The sequence below is a fragment of the Stegostoma tigrinum genome, chromosome 9 (genome assembly GCF_030684315.1).
Source record: "Stegostoma tigrinum isolate sSteTig4 chromosome 9, sSteTig4.hap1, whole genome shotgun sequence".
In the NCBI taxonomy this organism is placed as follows: domain Eukaryota; kingdom Metazoa; phylum Chordata; class Chondrichthyes; order Orectolobiformes; family Stegostomatidae; genus Stegostoma; species Stegostoma tigrinum.
Genome location: NC_081362.1, coordinates 37,555,365 through 37,574,447, shown reverse-complemented (window position 1 = coordinate 37,574,447; position 19,083 = coordinate 37,555,365). Strand labels below are relative to the sequence as shown.

At 40.2% G+C, this 19,083-nt stretch overlaps 1 protein-coding gene across 2 annotated transcripts in view; it reads left to right on the top strand.

Moving 5' to 3' along the window:
• tiam2a (TIAM Rac1 associated GEF 2a) overlaps nt 1–19,083 on the top strand; it is a 350,324-nt gene that overhangs the window by 200,336 nt on the left and 130,905 nt on the right. The window contains exons 11-13 of one of the 2 annotated variants that reach the window (XM_059648488.1): nt 3,185–3,352; nt 13,682–13,786; nt 13,983–14,057. In XM_059648488.1, coding sequence (XP_059504471.1) covers nt 3,185–3,352; nt 13,682–13,786; nt 13,983–14,057 — 348 coding nt within the window. The remainder of the gene's footprint in view (nt 1–3,184; nt 3,353–13,681; nt 13,787–13,982; nt 14,058–19,083) is intronic. The other variant, XM_048536148.1, reaches the window with a different exon arrangement.

The window sequence follows — 19,083 nt, the reverse complement described above, 5'->3', positions numbered from 1 at the left end:
TCTTTCAGGTTATGGCTATTGTTATATGAAAATCAAAAGACGTTTCCTTTTGAAGCATTCACCAGTGATTAAGAGGTTAAATTCCAGTTTCAGATGGCCAATGATATTGCAGATGCTATGTCTTAACCATAACCTTCGAATTTGGAGTGAAATGTTTCTGTATGATGTTCAAATCAATCTTTGAGTGGTAAGATCATAACCCTTTCAGCCTCTTAAACACCTTTGCTCCATGTGTTCCCCCTTCATATCCCAATGTAGGAGCTTGCTGCAGCCACAACAGTAACGCTTCTGGTTTTCAATTGGCAACAAGAAAAATGGTTTTTGAGTCTGGTTTTAGGTAGTTAAAATCTCTATAAAATTTATCAATGCACCCCCTATACCTAAAGCCAAAACACCCAGACAGGCTCGCCTCGCTCTCTTATCTGTCAAAAGAAGTTAGAATCATAGAATCCCTACAGTGTGAAAGCAGATCATTCATGTTTTGTTTGGCTGAAGTTGAGTTTTGTTAATAAAATAAAAATCATGCAGTATGATTTTCTTTGGTCTCCTGGGAGGAATTTAGTGTATGCTATATTATTCAAAGTTACTAGGTAACAGCAATAATCTTTGTGGCCTCCAACATAATAGGCATCCCTAAAGTATATCACTATAGCATTCAAAAACAATTTGACACTGAACCACATAAGGAAATAAGGTCAATTGATCAATGACCTGGTCAAAGTAGTGAATTTTGAGGAGCTCCATAAAGAGTGAGGTGAAGAGGTGTAAGAAGGGAACTCTGATGGATCTAAGGGAACTGACTGTGTGGCCACTAATGGTGGAGAGATTAAACTCTCACTGTGCTAAGACTATAATTAGGGGAGTGCACATGTATCAGAGGATTCATCGATTGGAGGAGATTGTAGAAGAGGGAGGAACAAGGTCTTTGAAGGAAACAAGGCAAGGATGAGATATTTAAATTCAAAATGTTGTTTGACTACGAGGTCAGTGAGCAATTTAGCAGCACGTAAGGTGTTGATAGAGTTAGGAATAATAGGACATATCCAATTCCATTCGTATTCAGTGTATTTTCATGAATTCAGTGTATACAGGTACATACAAATGTTTTAATTATAACAAATACGATTTTTAAAAAATCTTGTAGCAGGTGTCCTGGAGGTGTGGTGTCGTCATCTTGGGATTGTAAGTGAGGCAACAAGGGAGTTTGCTTAATAGTTACTCAGTAGTTAGACTACGTACTTAGTAGTTTAACATTTCTGAATAACTATTTTACTTAATTTTATCTGAACCATCTGAAGTCTCCAGTTTTTACAAAGACTTTCAGAGAGTTTTGAGGCATACAGGAATTGCCCAGTAGAAAATTAAATTTCCCAGACAATTCTCCAGAGTGTGCTACGAGTAGGATTCCATGGGGTTCCCATGTGTAAATTCCAATTATAATAAAATGTGAGGCTGGATGAACACAGCAGGCCAAGCAGCATTTTGTGCTCCTGAGATGCTGCTTGGCCTGCTGTGTTCATCCAGCCTCACATTTTATTATCTTGGAATCTCCAGCATCTGCAGTTCCCATTATCTCTAAATTCCAATTGATATTTTTTAAGAAAAAAAATCTGATTTGCCAAAAGCTAAACTTCGGACTTGTTGTTTTAATTTGCATGTGTGTTGTTGAATCTATGCTGGATGTTGTACTATGCGTCATCTTAGTTTTTTTCTAAATGAAGATGGATATTCTATTAATGAGTCTTTTCTGCAGCTTCTAAAATGAATATTGCAGCAGATTTTTCACTGGCCAGATAGTTGTTATTCCAGGACAACAAGGTGTAGAGCTGGATGAACACAGCAGGCCAAGCAGCATCTTAGGAGAACCTAAGGTGTGTCTGTCCTCCCTGGACTGACCTATCCCCTCCCTACTTCCCCACCTATACTCTCCTCTCCACCTACCTTCTTTTCTCTCCATCTTCGGTCCACCTCCCCCTCTCCCTATTTATTCCAGAACCCTCACCCCATCCCCCTCTCTGATGAAGGGTCTAGGCCCAAAACGTCAGCTTTTGTGCTCCTGAGATGCTGCTTGGCCTGCTGTGTTCATCCAGCCTCACGTTTTATTATCTTGGATTCTCCAGCATCTGCAGTCCCCATTATCACTGAAACAATAGCCTCTACCAACCGACTTTCAAAAATTCCTGTCTAATACTGTCAAAATTGGCCTTACTTCAATTTAGAGCTCCAACTTTTTGATCAGTTCTGTCCCTTTCCATGATTATTTTAAAACTAATAGAATTATGATCACTTGTCCCAGAGTGCTGATGCCTCAGTTACTTGCCCTGTTTTACTTCTCAAAAGAAAGTCAAGAATTGCTCCTTTTCTGGTAGGTGTCTATTGTGAGAATTCAACACAAACACTTTAGCTATCAAATGATCAGAATTTTCTATTTTTGGTATTATTCAAATTGTCTTTTTCTTAGGGAAACTGGGAAAACAGTTGAATGCAAACTTAAAAATGACATGTTTAATATTTAATTCTTGAAGACCTGTGTAATGGTACAGTTAGTACCACAACAGATTTTGAAAGGTTTGGATAATTTATGGATGGTAATAGATATGTGGAGCTGATCATAAGACAGTAATCAAGTCTTTATTAACTTGAGAATAAGCCATCAGCATTTTATAAATGAAATTTCAAATCCTGGGTTAGATGAAAAGCTTGAGCGAGTAAATCATTTCAGTGCTCGATTTTTGCAGCTTTAACCTAGAATTTAATTTGAATTTTTATTAAGGGCTATATTTTGCCCGAGGGAAGTTGCTATGCTTAAGTTACAACTCTTCTCTTCTCTCCCACCACCACCACCGCCTCCCTTCCCCCACCCCACACAGTTCATTGGGGCAATGCCAGTGTAATTCACTGAGATAATGTGCAATGGTCTACACTGACATTCTAAACTTGGTTTGCACTTATATAAGTTGAAAAATTGTAGCTACAGTAATTTTGCAAGTGAAGTACATTTATCTGAGCACTTTATTTGCACAACATGAGTAATTTGCAATAAATCACATTTTTCAATTTAGTTCAACAATATTAAATGTTCAGCATGTTTTTCTGAATCTTGACTGAAGGTAATAGCGTTGTCAGTTATTGAAAATTGGATGAAAATGGAATTTCTGGTTAATCGATATGAACTTTATTTCAGCATGAACAAGAAGGATCTTTGAACATCCACTTTCCAGCACCAGAGGGTGGAATCTGGGACAGCTGTCCAGAGTCTAGTGTTCGTGTCTGCTTCCCTGACAACCAAGTAGTGAGCATGGCTATTAAATCAGACCATACGGTGGGAGACCTACTGCTCATGGCATGCAAGGTATTTTTTATAAAATTGAGAAAAAATAATTTTAAGAAAAAGCTAGGATTATAAAATCTGGTTTTTAAAACCATGGCTGGATAGGTAAGTATATCATGCTAGGTCAAGTGGAGATGGGATAGTGTAGTCAGGTCTGGTTGGATCACTGGTGCCTAGTTAGTTATAAAGTCATAGAGCTGTACAGCGTGGAATTAGACGTTTCGGCCCAACTTGGCCACGCCGACTAGATATCCTCAATTAATCAAGTACCATTTGTCAGTGTTTGGCCTGTATTCCTCTAAATTCTTCCTTTCAAATGCTCATCCAGATGCCTTTTAAATGTTGTAATTGTGCTAACCTCCACCATTTCCTCTGGCAGCTTGCTCCATACTCACACACCGCCTTCTTCTATTTGGGGAGGGCGGGTGGGGAAATGTTGCCACTTATATCATTCTTTTCAAATCTTTTCCCGCTCACCTTAAACCTATGCCTGCTACTTTTGGGGACCCCTACCCTGGGGAAAATGTCCTTGATTATCCACTCTATCCATGCCTCTCATGATTTTATAATGTAAGGTCACCCCTCAGCATCTGACGCTCCAGGGAAAATACCCCAGCTTATTTAGATTCCCCATAGCTCAAACTCTCCAACCCTGGTACCATCTTTGTGAATCTTTTCTGAACCCTTTCAAGTTTCACAACAGCTTTCCTGTAGCAGGGAGACCAGAACTGAATGCAGTATTCCAAAAGTGGCCTAACCAATGTCTTGTACAATGTAACATGACCTCCCAACTCCTATACTCAGTGCATTGACCAATGAAGGTGTACCAAATGCTGCATTCACTCCCCTGTCTACCTATGACTCCACTTTCAAGGAATTATGCTCTGCACTCCAAGGTCTTTGTTTGGCAACACTCCTCAGGACCCTACTGTTAAGGGCATAAGTTCTGCCCTATGATAACAAAGTGTAGAGCTTGTTTCGGGAAGGGCCCAGACCCGAAACGTCAGCTATCCTGCTCCTCTGATGCTGCTTGGCCTGCTGGGTTCATTCAGCTCTACACCTTGTTGTCTCAGATTCTCCAGCATCTGCACTGCTTACTACCTGTAAGTCCTGTCCAGATTTTCCTTGCCAAAATGTACCACCTCATGTTTATCCAGATTAATCTCCATCTGCTACTCCTCAGCCCATTGGCTCCTCTGAGGTAACCACCTGTGCTGAGTGTGACAAAGCCATGTTGATTATCCCTAATCAGTCTTTTGCTTTCCAAATGCATGTAAATCCTGTCCTTCAGAATCATCTCCAACATCTTGCCCACTGCTGATGTCAGGCTCACACCTCTTCTTAAATAATGGCACTATGTTAGCCAACCTTTAGTGTTCCAGTCACCCATGGCTATCGTTGATACAAATATCTCAGCAAGGAGCCCAGCAGTTACTTCCCTAGGTTCCTTCGAAGTTCTAAGGTTCACATGATCCAGTTCCAAGGATTTATCTGCCTATGTGTTTTAAGATGTCTAACACTACCTCCTCTGTAATATGGACACTGTTCATTGTATCACTGTTTATTTCCCCAAGTTGTCTAGCTGCCATATCCTTCTCTACAGTAAGTACTGATGCAAAATATTTGTTGGTATGTCACCCATCTCCTGCAGTTCCACACATAGGCGGGCTTGCTGATTTTATTTTAAGGGGCTCTATTCTCTCCCTGGTTACTCTTTTGTCCTTAACGTATTTATAGAAACCCTATGGGTTTTTCTTAACCCTATCTCATGTTCTATTTTTGCCCTCCTGATTTCCTGCCCTTTATTCCCTTCAAGGGGTTCACCCGATCCCTGCTGTCTATGCCTGACGTGCTTCCTTCTTTTTCTTGACCAGGACCCCTCTTTCTCTCGGCACCCAGCGCTCCCTACACCTCCCAGCATTGCCCTTCACCCTAACAGGATAATACTGTTTCTGGACACTCATGTCAATTTTGAAGGCTTCCCACTTTCCAGCTGTCCCTTTTACATGTGACTATCTGTTGTCAATCAACTTTTGAAAGTTCTTGCCTAGTACTGTCAATTTAAATTTTAACTTTTAAATCCAGTCTATCCTCTTTCATCGCTATTTTAAATCTAACAGAATTACAGTCACTAGCCCCAAAGTGCTCCCCCACTGAAACTTCAGTCACATGCCCTGCCTCATTTCCCAAGCTAAAGTCATGTTTTGCTCCTTCTCTGGTAGATACGTCCACATAATGAATATGAAAATTTTCAGGTACACACTGAACAGATTCCTTTCCATCTGATCCCTTAACACTATGGCAGTCCCAGTGTACATTAAGAAAGTTAAAATCCATTACCATTACCACCCTATTATTCAATCAGATAACAAAGATCTCCTCAATTTCCTGCTGACTTTTGGGGAATCTATAGTATCATCCCCCTTTTTTTTTCCCCACTGGTCCACCCAAATAACTTCACCGGATGTGGTCACTGGAATATCCTCCCTTATTTTTAAGTAACCATGATGTAATCCCTAATCAAAAATGCTTCTTCCCCGAATCCCATTCTTATGGCATCTATACCCTGGAGCATATAGCTGCCAGTCCTGTCCATTCCTGTGGGGAGCCACATCTGTAATACCTATGTTATCCTCCGTCCCATGTATCTAGCCATACGCTGAGTTCATCTCCCTTGCCCGTCAGGCCTCTTGCATTGGAATAAATGCTGTTTACTTATTTCCTGGATAACTATTAAGGTAAGTAGTGCAGATCTGCTCAAAGTTCCCAACTCTAACTCAAAGTTGAAGCTATTTACACAATGTCCCAAAGAGCAAAGAAATTGCATATCAGAGCTGTATGTGTCTGAGTCAGCTCCCATATAGTTTTAGAAATATATACCTCTGTTTCTTACATTGGTGTACATAATTAGTTTCCTGGCAAATCTAAAAGACCCTCAGACTTCCAAATATATTTTTTATTAGTGTCCTTTCAAGATTTTTTTATTGAAAATAAAGGCTCTTAACTTTGGGGAAAACCTCAAAGTCTACAAAGCAACACAATTTATGATTATTGTCAAGGATGTGGGAGCATGTGGTTAATTTGGAACCTGACTGAATTGTAATAATTTCTTTAAACTCTCTTTTTAAACTCATTGTTTTTCAGTGATTTTCTGTTTATACTGGATATAATTTGTGTTTTGACGTCAGCATAATTATTGATGCGCTGATATGAACTCTTGGCTGTGTCCCCCAGTGTCTCGCTGTCTGAAAGGGCAATTTTTTGCATCACACTTGCTTTGTATGCACATCACTTTCAATCTATGCCCTCTTATTCTTCCTATCATGAGCTGCAATAACTTCAATCAATTCTAACTAACTCACTCATGATTTTGAAAATCACTGTCAAATTTTCTGTTATCCTTCCTCTCTCCAAGGAGAACAATTGCACCATCTTCAATATACTCTCTACTGAACCTTTCTGCTGCTGTTCTCGTAAATCTCTTCTGCTCTCTATCCAATGCCATCTTTTCTTGCCTATCATGTGGCAGCCACAGTTGAACATTATATCCCAACTGAGACCTAGCAAGTTTCTTATGAGTTCAACATCATATCTCTTACTCTTGTATTCCGTGCAGCTATTAATGAAGTTGATGATACCGTATGCTTTATTAACTGCTCTCTCCATCTGTCCTATCACCTTCAGTGATCTGTGCATATATACGCCCAGGTGCCCCTGCTCTTGAACCCCTTTTTAGAATTGAAACTCTCAATTTATATTGTAGTTAAATGTTCTTCCCATCAAAGTCTATCACTTCCTATTTCTCTGTCACATGTCCGCCCATTTTGCCACCATCTCAATGTCCTTCTGGAGTGCCACACTGTTCTCCTCACAATTTAAATTTGTAAGCTTTGCATAATCTGCACAATTTGAAATTGTTCCATCTACACCAGGATCAGGATCATTAAACCAGGAAAAGCAAGATCCCCAAATACTGAGATAATGGGAACTGCAGATGCTGGAGATTCCAAGATAATAAAATGTGAGGCTGGATGAACACAGCAGGCCAAGCAGCATCTCAGGAGCACCTTATTTCAAGGGGACTGGTGTATAAACAGCATGGAATTCTTACTGCATTTGTTCAAGTTGCTGCTAAGACCACATCTGGAGTACTGTAAGCAGGTTATGCCCCCTTGTGCTCCTGAGATGCTGCTTGGCCTGCTGTGTTCATCCAGCCTCACATTTTATTATCCCCAAATACTGATTTTTGTTGTCTCCTGCCCCCCCCCCACCTCAAGAAATGCCGTAAGACCAGAATAAACAGAAACAATAGACCACTTGAGCCAGCTCTTCCATTTAATAGGATCATAACTGATCCAACATTCTTCTTGCTCACTTTCCTGCTCTTCCCCTTAACCCTCTCTTCCACCCCTAAACTGATCAAAAGTCTATCTATTTCATCCTTAAATATTTGCAATTACTCTGTCCCATAGCTTTGTGATTCCAAAGACACACAACTCTGAGGGAAGAAATTCCTCTCCATCTCATCTTAAATTGGTTACCCTTGATTTTGAGACTGTCTTCTGGTCCTAGACCCTACATGAGGGGCAGCATCCTGTCAGCAGTTATCCTGTAAAGCTCCTTAAAAATCCTGTGTTTCAATGAGATCATCTCTCATTCTTTTAAACTCCACTTAGTAAAGTCTTGATGTCGTAAGCTTTTGCTCTTAAGACTCCAAACCAGGGATCATCCTTGTGAACTTCTCTGAACTGCCTCCAATGAAATGATACTTCCCCTTAAACAAGGGGGCATAACCTGCTTACAGTACTCCAGATGTGGTCTTAGCAGCAACTTGAACAAATGCAGTAAGAATTCCATGCTGTTTATACACCAGTCCCCTTGAAATAAGGCAAACATTCCATTGCCTTCCTAATTACCTCTTGCACTATGTGCTAACTTCTGTGCTTCATGCAGAAGTATCCTCAAGTCCTTCTGTTGCAGCTTTCTGTGGTGTTTCTCCATTTAGATAATATTCTGTCCTTTTGTTTTACTTTCCAAAATGAATGACTTTGCATTTTCCCATATTATACTTCATTTGCCAACTTCTTGCCATCTCACTGAACCTATCAATATCTCTGTAACCTGTTTGTATCCCTCTCATTGTCTGCTTTTCTGCCTATTTTAGTCATCTGCAAATTTAGCTACAGGACAATCACTTACTTTCTCTAAGTCATTAATACATACAGTAAACAGTTGTTTTCCCAACACTGATCCCTGTGGTACCCAGTGGTCACAGATCACCAACCTACAGAAGAACCCTTTATCCCCACTCACTGTTTCTTGCCAATGAACCAATTCTCTCTCCCTGCCAATAAATTACCTCAACCACTGTGGACTCTTATGGCTTAACCCTTTGTGGAATATCTTGTTGAATGCTGTTGGAAGTCCAAATATGACAAACCTATTGGTTTCCCTCTATCCAATCTGGTTGAGACTTCCTCAAAAATCACTAATATTTAAGCAAGACACAACTGCCCTTCCATGAAGCCGTGCTGACTCTGCTTGCTTAGAATAGAATATGATTTTCCAAATACTCTGCTGTTACTTCAGTAATTGATACTAATCAATTGCCAACAAGAGATGTTAGGCTAATTGAATTTTTGCCCCTCTTCTTTTTTGAATAGGGGTGTCACATTGGTAGCTTTGCAATCCTCTGATACTTCTCCAGAATCCAAGGATTTTGGGCGGTTGCAAACAAAATATCCACTATCTTTGTAGCTACCTCGTTTATGTTCCTCGGATACATGCCACCAGGGCCAAGGGACATACCTGTGTTTTGCCCTGTTATTTCGTCGACACGATTTCTTTGGTGATGGTACTTGATCCCTCCCCTGTATTCTTCAGTAATAATGGAATGATCAAAGTATCTTCCATAAAGAGACTTATACAAAAATCTGTTTAACTCCTCTGCCATTTCCCAAAAACTGTCTCCTAAAATTCATTTTCTAAGTGGCCTATGTTCATTTGACCTCTCCCTCCCTTTTTATATACTTTAAAACTGACAACAGTTTGCCCTTGTAGTTTATTTTCTCTGACATCATTATCGTTTTCATCCACTTCTGCTGGGTTCTGAATTTATCCCATGGGATGATTGTTATAAACCTTTTCTACAAGCTGAGAAAAGAATCCATTCACCATTGCACTCTATTACCAGCACTCAGCCAATTTTGAATCCATGTTGCTATGGTCGCTTTTATACCAAGACACACAATATTCCTCACAAGTCTATTATGCGGTATTGTATTAAATGCCTTCTGGAAATCTATATCTATCCAAAAGCTTTACTGTCATTCTGAGTCTCTATTACCTCTTCAAAAAATCTCCAAGTTAGTTAGAATTTCTAGTTTAGAAATCCATGTTGACTCTGTTATCAACCCCCTTTTTTCCATGTAGCTACTAATTGTATCCTGAACAATTATTTCTAAAAGCTTTCCCACTTCTGAAGTTAAACTGCTCCTTTGGGTAGAAAAACCTGGTTTTTCAAATGTGGCCCATCACCGTTATTCCGATATCAGGTACTCATCCTGTTCCTGCCGTATTTCCACGTAAAACATGATCTGCTGATTCCAAACCTCTTCCTTCAATCTGTGCAGCTGCTTGCATAGCTTTCTCATAAACTGTTAAACACACTTTTTTGAAGGTCTTACTGCCTCACCAACAGTCGCAATGTCTTCTAGCAATCTCTTCACCTTTCTTGCTATTAACTTTATGGAGTTAATTTGGTTGTGCTACTGGTTGTTGCCTTGAGGCTCATTAGGATATTAACCAATGGATTAGCTGACTCTCATTACGCCAGCTAATGCCATTCAAGAGATACTCTCATATGTCTAATTCATTGGGCGCCATGGCTGAGCTCTGAATGCAAGGGGATGTGATACTTGTTTTATTCCTAGTAACTTTGAGACTTCCTTATCATTCATCCTGTAAAATGTGTTGGCTGATCTGAATCTATCTGCAATCATACACCCCTTGACATTGTTTTCAATTTTAGGCATTGCTTACCTCATTGTTACAGTTATGTAAATCTTTTTCTTCTCACGGCCACGCTTTCATGCAGTCTGATTCTTCCCTGTACTTGGTCACCATTTCTTCTGAGCTTTGCCAATTTCCATTTCCTCATCAGTAGCAAGGCACACTGGTACCAATGTCTAACATTTTGTTTTCGACTGTTTTATTTTGGCATTTGCTCACACGCACAGTTGTAAATGCGTAGGATTCATGATAACTGTCCTTTTCTAGTCTCTTTCTTTTGGCCTTGTCTGCCACTTTTTTTGCTTTCCTCAGGGTGTTTCCCCTCTGGGTTCCATTTGTCTTTGTGTTTTGGTCTTTTTCTGGTGCTCCACTATGAACCTTATTATGGAATTCTGTAGCCCTCAATCAGAGTCCATAACATCCTTTATAAAAGCAAAGTATTGCAGATGTTGGAAATCTGGAACAAACGCAGTAATTGTTGGCAAAAGCTAGTAGGCCTGACAGCATCTGTGGCGACAGAAAAATCAAGTTTGAACTCAAATAACTTTGCTCCTCTCTTCACAGATATTGCCAGACCTTATGAGTTTCTTCAGTATTTTCTGTTTGTTTCACAACCCCCTCTATTGTCTCCTCCTTTCCTGAAAACATCTTTAGATCTTTCTTTCAGACACATGCCCTCCCTATGTAGTCTTAATTTCTTAACCTGTGGGTCTTTGGCTGATTGGCAATCTTCATGACTTCTAAGACTCTAACCTAACTGCATGACTTTGGCTTCCTTTAGTACATCATATCTTGACTTCTCCTTTAGATCCTTTAATTTCAAAACGTTAGTTTGGTGTGGTGATAGATATTTAAAACATGCTGGTCTTGGTGACGTGATACAAGATCCTGTTGATGACTGATTCGAGTGTCATTGTGGTGTAACTTGGCTGACAAATCACCAGTGTACTAAAGTACAGGTTGCCATCATTATTCAAGGGAGAGCTAGCCTTCAGCTAAAGTAATGTACACATACCCTTGCTCAACTTAGAACTTGTTGACTTCCAATTGCATGTTCAACAGACATCTAGTGATCTGTTTACTTAGCTCCTGTGGTACATGCATCAAGTATTGTTCTTATCCATCCAACGTCTCCCATTTCTCAATGATTATGCAGTCTAAGCTGCCTCCTTGTCTTTTTGTCACCAGCTCTCTAACAGGGCCCTTTGTCTTATTCTGTTTATCCTGTGTAAAGGACACCTGCTAATCACTTTGTTCTGTCTGTTACTTCCTAATCAATTACCAATCAAGCTCATAAGGCTACCTTTAATTATTATCATATGACAATGACTCTAATAGGAATGTTACTCAGTAATTTTGTGTTTTGTCCAGTTTCAAGTTGTCTAATATGCATTTCTTTTGAAGAATGAATCTTCTATAAATGATTAGTATCCATATTCCCCCAAAAAATGCCATAACAATTTGCATGCACATGTTTTAACATATGGAAATCAGCCTAGTATGTTGCTATTGTACTTTCCAGGGAAATACAAGATTTCTACAGCCATGTATTAGTTGACTTGCTTTTCTTTCATCCTTTCGTGTACTTCATGATTCCTTTCTTCTGTGATCTCCACTGTCTACTACTTCAGAGTTGATTATTTCATTCTCTCATTTCAATTCTGCTGGTAAGTGTTTGAAGAATGTGAATGTGTTTGTGAGATCCCAATACTTTACTGTTCGCATAAAAGAGAATGCGGGGTTAATTCCCTTTTGTTAAATGGTCAGTGTTACAATTGAGTTTTTTTTCACTGAGCAAATTAGCTGAGAAAAAAATCAAATTGCATCAATTTTAAATTTATTGCTGATTATTTGTAATATGAATGTTTGCTTCATTTTAAAAAGATAAAAGTAAACATCATCTCCACTACCAGTGATCTCTCTACCCATCCATGGTTATGATTTGCATTAAGTTTGGAAGGAGAAAATTGTTTCTTCAATTGCTTTGCCACTGTTGCCAAGCAGGAACAGGTGGTCAGTCTCTTCAGCTCTGCCTTCGTAAGGTGCAGTGGGAACCCAGTTAAATTGCTTTTCATTGTGCATGGTTGTTAGCGGTAAATTACAGTGATGTTATAAATGGAATTTGAGTTCTTTCATTGACAAAAATGAGTTTGTAGTCAACTTACCATTGTAATCCTGAATATTGCTGGAGAAAAGATATGCTGTTGAAACTTTTCTGATCAGTGCAAGATGAATAGCCACACATGCTAAACAATGATGGAATCACATCCAAAATGAGATGATGTATCTTGAGTTTTTAAGAGCATGCTCAAGATAGTTAATACTGTACATACTACAAACAGCCAAAAGGATATGCTGTTCTGTACAATTTACCATTGTTTGGATGCAAAGTTTACATACTTGAACAATCCCTAGAATGTAAAGAATTACAGCAACAACCAAATTAAGGTTATCCCATCAGGTTTACAAAGTAACTCACTTATACTTGCTAGAAGTTACATATATTCATGTGTACAGATGTGTTTACCACAAACAAAAGGAACTTGTCCAAACATTGTGCTTTTTTTTGAAATAAAGACAAAAGCTGGGGGCAGTCATTTCGTGGTATAGCACCACATTGACCAGAAAGAGTTAACTTGTCAATCTGTCATCCCCTTTTTACTCTTGTGGTGTAAGTTGTTGGTCCTGTGTTCTTGCATCTGTCTTGAAGAGTGCAAGATGAAATCCTTCAACAGCATGTCCCTTTCTTTTCACCAACAATACTTGAATCCTGTACTACCACACAACTGTTGTATTCTTCTTAAATATCGATGACTGTGTACGTTTTTTTTAGAAAGGATACCAAAGTGTTTTGACTGCATTACTGTATTCATTATCACTTCCCACTGTGTTGGAAAACTTCATGATTGGTAATTGCTAAGAACAGATTCTCTTTCTCCTTTGGAGATTTTAAAAAAAAGGCTTGGAGTTATGTTGTGATCTTCATGACCTAAGCACCCCAAAGTGCTTGATAGCCAAGAAAATATTACTTTGGAATGTTGTTGCCTTTGTAATGTAGAAAACATGGCAGTTAATTTATGTACAGGAAGCTCCCAAAAGCAATTATGCAATAATAACCAGGTGTGCTGGGATGTGTTAAAGGTGGTTGATTGATTTCCAGTGTTAGATAATACTAAAGTATTCTGATTTGCTCATTCTAGCAGCAAGTGCAAATTGATCTCCTGCCATATTAGTGTGGAATTATATGGTGAAAGAAAAGTTTTGTCAGATCATTTTAAGTGCCAACATTACAAATCTATGGTACTTGGAATAATTATCTAATATTTCTGTTCAATGCAGATAAGACAGCTGGATCCAGTTCATCACTGTGTTCGCCTTAGAAGAGTGGGGGACAGTAATGTGGAATATGATGTTCCTAATAGTTTGGACTATATACAGGAGCAGGTAACATTTGGCTCAATATTTTATATAAATGAAGGTAGTCTTCCTGATTTTGAAGTGATTATTCATGCTCCAATATTGTTTAATAGATATCAGTAATAAGGTTTTGGAAAGATTTGTGGCTCAGCTTGTAGGTGAGTTTGTTGACTTGCTCACCGAGCTGGCTTGTTTTCATTCAGACATTTCATCACCGTGCTAGGTAACATCATCTGTGGGGCCTCTGGAACAGTGTTGTTCTACTCCGCTTGGAACTTATACTGTCTGGTCTGTTATGGTGAGTAGTGTCATTATGATTTTGTTCTGTATGGGTTTGTATATGGCGTCTAATTCTCCGTATTTGTTGTTTGTTTCTCCACCCATAATACATGCCTCGAGGAATTCATGTGTATCTATGTTGGGCTTGTGCTGCTATGGTTAAGTTGCCCAGTTAAACTGATGGCCTTCATTGCCGGAGTTACCAATATTAAGGAGAGTTTGTTGTGTCATTTTGCTGCTAGCTGATGTTTGTGTATTCTGATGGCTAGTTTCCTTTCTGTCTGTCCGATGTAATGTTTATGGCAGTCGTTGCATGGTATTTTGTAAACTACTTTGGTTCTGCATGTCGTGGGTATGGGGCCTTTAATCCTTGAGTGTTTGTCATAGAGTGGCTGTGGGCTTGTGGGCTATCATGATTCCTAGCAGTCGTAAGAGTTTCATTGTCAGTTCTGGCATGTTCTTGATGTAAAACAGTGTGGCCAGCGTGTTAGAGTGCACTGTGTTCTCTCGGTGCCTACTAAATAGGCAATTGCAGATGAAGTTGCAGGGATATCTGTTCGTAACAAAGATTTTGTTCAGGTGTTGTTCCTCTTTCCTGCATAGTTCTGGCATGTTGCAGTGAGTGGTAGCCCATTTAGAGTGTCCTAAAATGGCTTTGTTTGTGGATGTTGGAGCGATTGTTGAGGATTTGGTCAGTGTGCTTTCCTGTATGCTGAGGTTTGGAGCTCCCCATTGGTCATATGTTTAACTTTGAAGTGAGAAATGGAAGCGAACGGCTGTTTTCTTCTTCTCGTGAATTTGATCCTGGCAAATACATTATTGATAAGATGGTGAACCGCTTCTAATTTGCTGCATTTAATAACGACAAATGTCTTGTCCACATACCAGATCCACAGTTTAGGTTGAATGTGGGGGAGGGTAGTGTGTTGCCGTCTTTGCATGACTGCCTCTGCAATGAGTCCTGAGATAGGTGACCCAATGGGTGTGCCATTGACCTGTTTATATACTTGACCATTAAAGACACTGTGGTGAGGCACAAGTTTAGTAGTTTTGAGTCTGTTGTCACTGCTGATGGAGCTGCCAGTTTGCATTCCTCTAGTAATGTGGCCAGTGTTTCTTTGGCTAGTGGGATGTCAATTGACATCAATAATGCGGTGACGCCAAAGGATACCACAATCTCATCATCACTGATTTTTATATTCTTGAGGATAATGAGAAATTCTTTGGCTGAGGGGATGGAATGGGGTGATCCGTTGACTAGGTGTTTCCTAGCTGTTGTAGGTCCTTGGCCAGTTTGTGTGAAGGTATGCCCAGTAGGGAGATGGTGGGTCCAAAAGGATGTCTAATTTGTATACTTTAGGGAGTGCATAGGAGCCGGGGGTGGGGGGTGCTGGAGGTGGTATGCTGGTGGTGTTTATGCCACCTGGTTTTGCTGTAACGGACCAGACAGTACCAGGTGGAGTAGAACAATGTCGTTTCACTGGAGGCCTCACTGATGTTAGCTAGTATGGTGACAAAATGTCTGATCGAAAACAAGTCAGCTCGGCGAGCAAGTCAACAACATCCTATCAGCATTCCTTAAAACTCTCTATACGTAAACATCAGCCTCAAACTTGGAGACTATTGTAGGCGGAATTAATAGTCATTTTAATCGGAATCAATCAATACATATAGACAAGCATTTTGCAGAAGTATCCATGAGGTTTAATTCAAAAAGGTTTTAAAAAAAACTGTATTAGCATGTCTTACCACATTGGTATTTATCAAAGCATTTCCTAACCAATTAATCTTTTACTTGAGCTAATGTGGTAGAGGAGACAATGACATAGTGGTTATTTCACTAGATTAGAAATTGAGGACCATTAATACTCTGGGGATGTGGCTCAAATTTCATGATGGCAGCAATCAAGTTCAATTGATACTTCTGGAATTGTAAAGTAGTCTCAAAAACGGTGATCATGACACTATTACTGTTTGTCATGAAAATCCATGTTTCACTAATGCCTTTCAGTGAAGAAAATTTGCTGTTCTGACCTGATCTTGCCTCCAAACCCAGTGTTAGATTCTTAACCTTAACCTTAAACTTAATTAGAGATAGGCAACAAATACTGGCCTTGCTGGTGATATCCACATCCTATGAAAGAAGAAAAATGCCAATCAAATAGAAGCCCCTATAGTCTGAAGAAATATGACTAGCTGACCTGTTGTAAACAGCATTAGTCAATGTTCTTGAGCAAGTTGTCACCCTAAAAGGTCATGACCAATATTATCTTGAAATGTAAATTATGTGACCAAATCCTGGGGTATGGCTTGAACCCAAAATCTTCTGAATAAGCCCAGAAGAAACCATTTTTTTTAGATGTGATGAGGAAAGTAGTAACATTTGAATTGCTCATCAGCAAATTGTTAACTTTTGATACGCTAAACATAACTAGAACTTTATGCACCAGGTAGTTTAATGCTACACAGTATTATAATTTATGCTCACTAGATTATTAAGGGAGTTGTCAATTATTAACCTTAATAACTATAATAATGTCATCAATTCTATTCTGCATGATTGTGATATGTTACGCCTCTTCATTTCCTTGACTTCAATGCATGACTCTCGCTTACAAGGCAACCAGGCTGCCTGCTTTCCCCACTATAGTGTTTCCATTAAAAGGTCAGTTATTTTTCTGTTCAACCGTAGCCAGTGTATCTGGAGCAGCCCCATGTTCCCCTCTTGCCTGGTTACCTTCCAGAAGGATTGATCCATCCTTCAATTCCTGCTCTTCAACAAACTGCCCCTTGACGTCATCCATTGTCACAGGATCATTGAAAGCTCTCACCATGCAGTTCATGGATACTAAATTGTATGTAATTTCTGGCACATTTGTTAAAGTGTTGAACTTTAAGCCCTGTGGCCTATTATCGCTACTCTTGTCTTACCATATTGTCACCGAAATCCATACAGTTACCTTCGGCACATCTGAACATTGTTGACATCTTTCCCTTAACACTCCATAAATTTCCAAATTATCCAAATGTTTGCTGCCTAGATCATGACCTGTCATAATCTTGCATGCCTATCACCCATCCATGTGCTCGCCTTTGCTAAAGGCATCAAATTTAAGATGTTTGATTCAAAATTGTTTCATGGGTCATTTCTAAATTGAATCTACAAGTTTCTGTGGTTCCATGTGCCCTCTTTCTCTGGTTAACCTTCCACTCCCCTTCAGTTCTCTCTTTGTGTCAGAGCCTCTGACATTTTGACCTTCCTTTTTTTGAGCTCCCTTTCTCAACAAAACTATGACAAAAATCCAGAAATTTGACCTTCACATCGCTTGACAAAATTTTCCAGGCTTAACATCCATTCCTATTATTTCTGCAAAATCTTGGGTGATATTCTACCTTAAAGTTTATAAAGCATATAATATAAATTATGTAAGTGCTGTCTTGTCTCACTTCCAGTACTTTCAGTTGGAATGAAGGTTGCATGCATTTAACATAACCACCTCATCACCGACACACTTCTACCAAAGGGAAAAAACATGACAACGTGACAGCCTCACAGCTCCAAACACTGGCACCTCCTTGACTATGTCATCATCAGAGTGAGGAATCAGAAAGGCATTGAAATCACATGTGCTATGCTATCATAGATCATAGAATCCCTACAGTGTGGAAACAGGCCCTTTGAAACATGCCCATATCGTGCTGAGCATCCCACGCAGACCCATTCCCTATAACGCACTTAATCTATACATCCCTGAACACTGCCGGATAATTTAGCATGGCCAATCCACCTAGCCTGCACATCCTTGGACTGTGGGAGGGAACCGGAGCACCTGGAGGAAAAACATGCAGACACAGGGATAATGTGCAAGCTCCAAACAGACAGTCGCCTGAGGATAGAGTCGAACCCAGGTACTTAGCACTGTGAGGCAGTAGTACTCACCTCTGAGCTGCTGTGTCACCCCATGCAGGAGCTGACATCTGCTGGGCAGACCATAAAAGCCCTACAATGTGGAAGCAGGCCATTCAGCGCACTGAGCCCACGCTGACCCACTGAAGACCATCCCACCCAGACCCACCCTGTCCCTATAACCCTGCATTTCCCATGGTCACTCCACCTGACCTACATGTTCCTGGACAGTAGGGCCAATCCACCTAAGTTGCACATCTTTGAACCATGTAAGTAAACTGGAGTGCCTGGAGGAAACCCCACAGACACACGGCGAACATGCAAACTCCACGCAGACAGTCTCCTGAGGTCTGAATCAAACCAGGTTCCCTGGTGCTGAGGCAGCAGTGCTAACCACTGAGCCACCATGCCACCTATCTCAATTCATTGCCTGATCCGAGCCAGAATCAATATAAACTTAGCCCTGCCGCAGCAGAGACAGCAAAGCTGTGCCACAAAAAGCTCAACACTGAAGCACTTAAAGACCCAGTAAAAATAGCCTTATGCAACCAACTCCTCTCCACAAACCTGGTGGCCCTCAGCGACACCACGCCACGGGATCCCAACAGCTTCTGGTGTGTCCTTAAGACTGCCATTGTCAATGTCTGCAAAAACTCGGTTGGCCACTCATCCTGGAAATGCTAAGACTGGTTTGATGATCAAGGAATCTAAGAACTGTGTAAGGCAGAAGTGCATGACATTTGAGTGTAAAACAACAACTGCACTCATTGAAAAGGCAGGCCTGCAGGTGACTAAAGGCCAATGTCCAGCTGCAAACCCATGATGTAAGGAACAGGTGGTGGGTGGAGAAAGCACTGGAGGCCCAATGAATGGCGGAATACCATAATATGCATGGTTTCTTCTGTACCATCAAAACCACATAGAGACCAAACACCCAAGGCCCCAACCCACTGCTAGGCAAGGCTGGAATGACTTTTTTTTTCAAAGGTTAAGAAGCCATCAAACAATGCTGGGGGGAGCACTTCAGAGACCTCCTCAACCAGGGCTCTTGTCAATCCAAGATCCCCAAACAGATACTCTACTCCCAGCTTTGAAACAGCCGATGAGCCCTAGATGGACAGAGGAAGTGTTTCAGTGA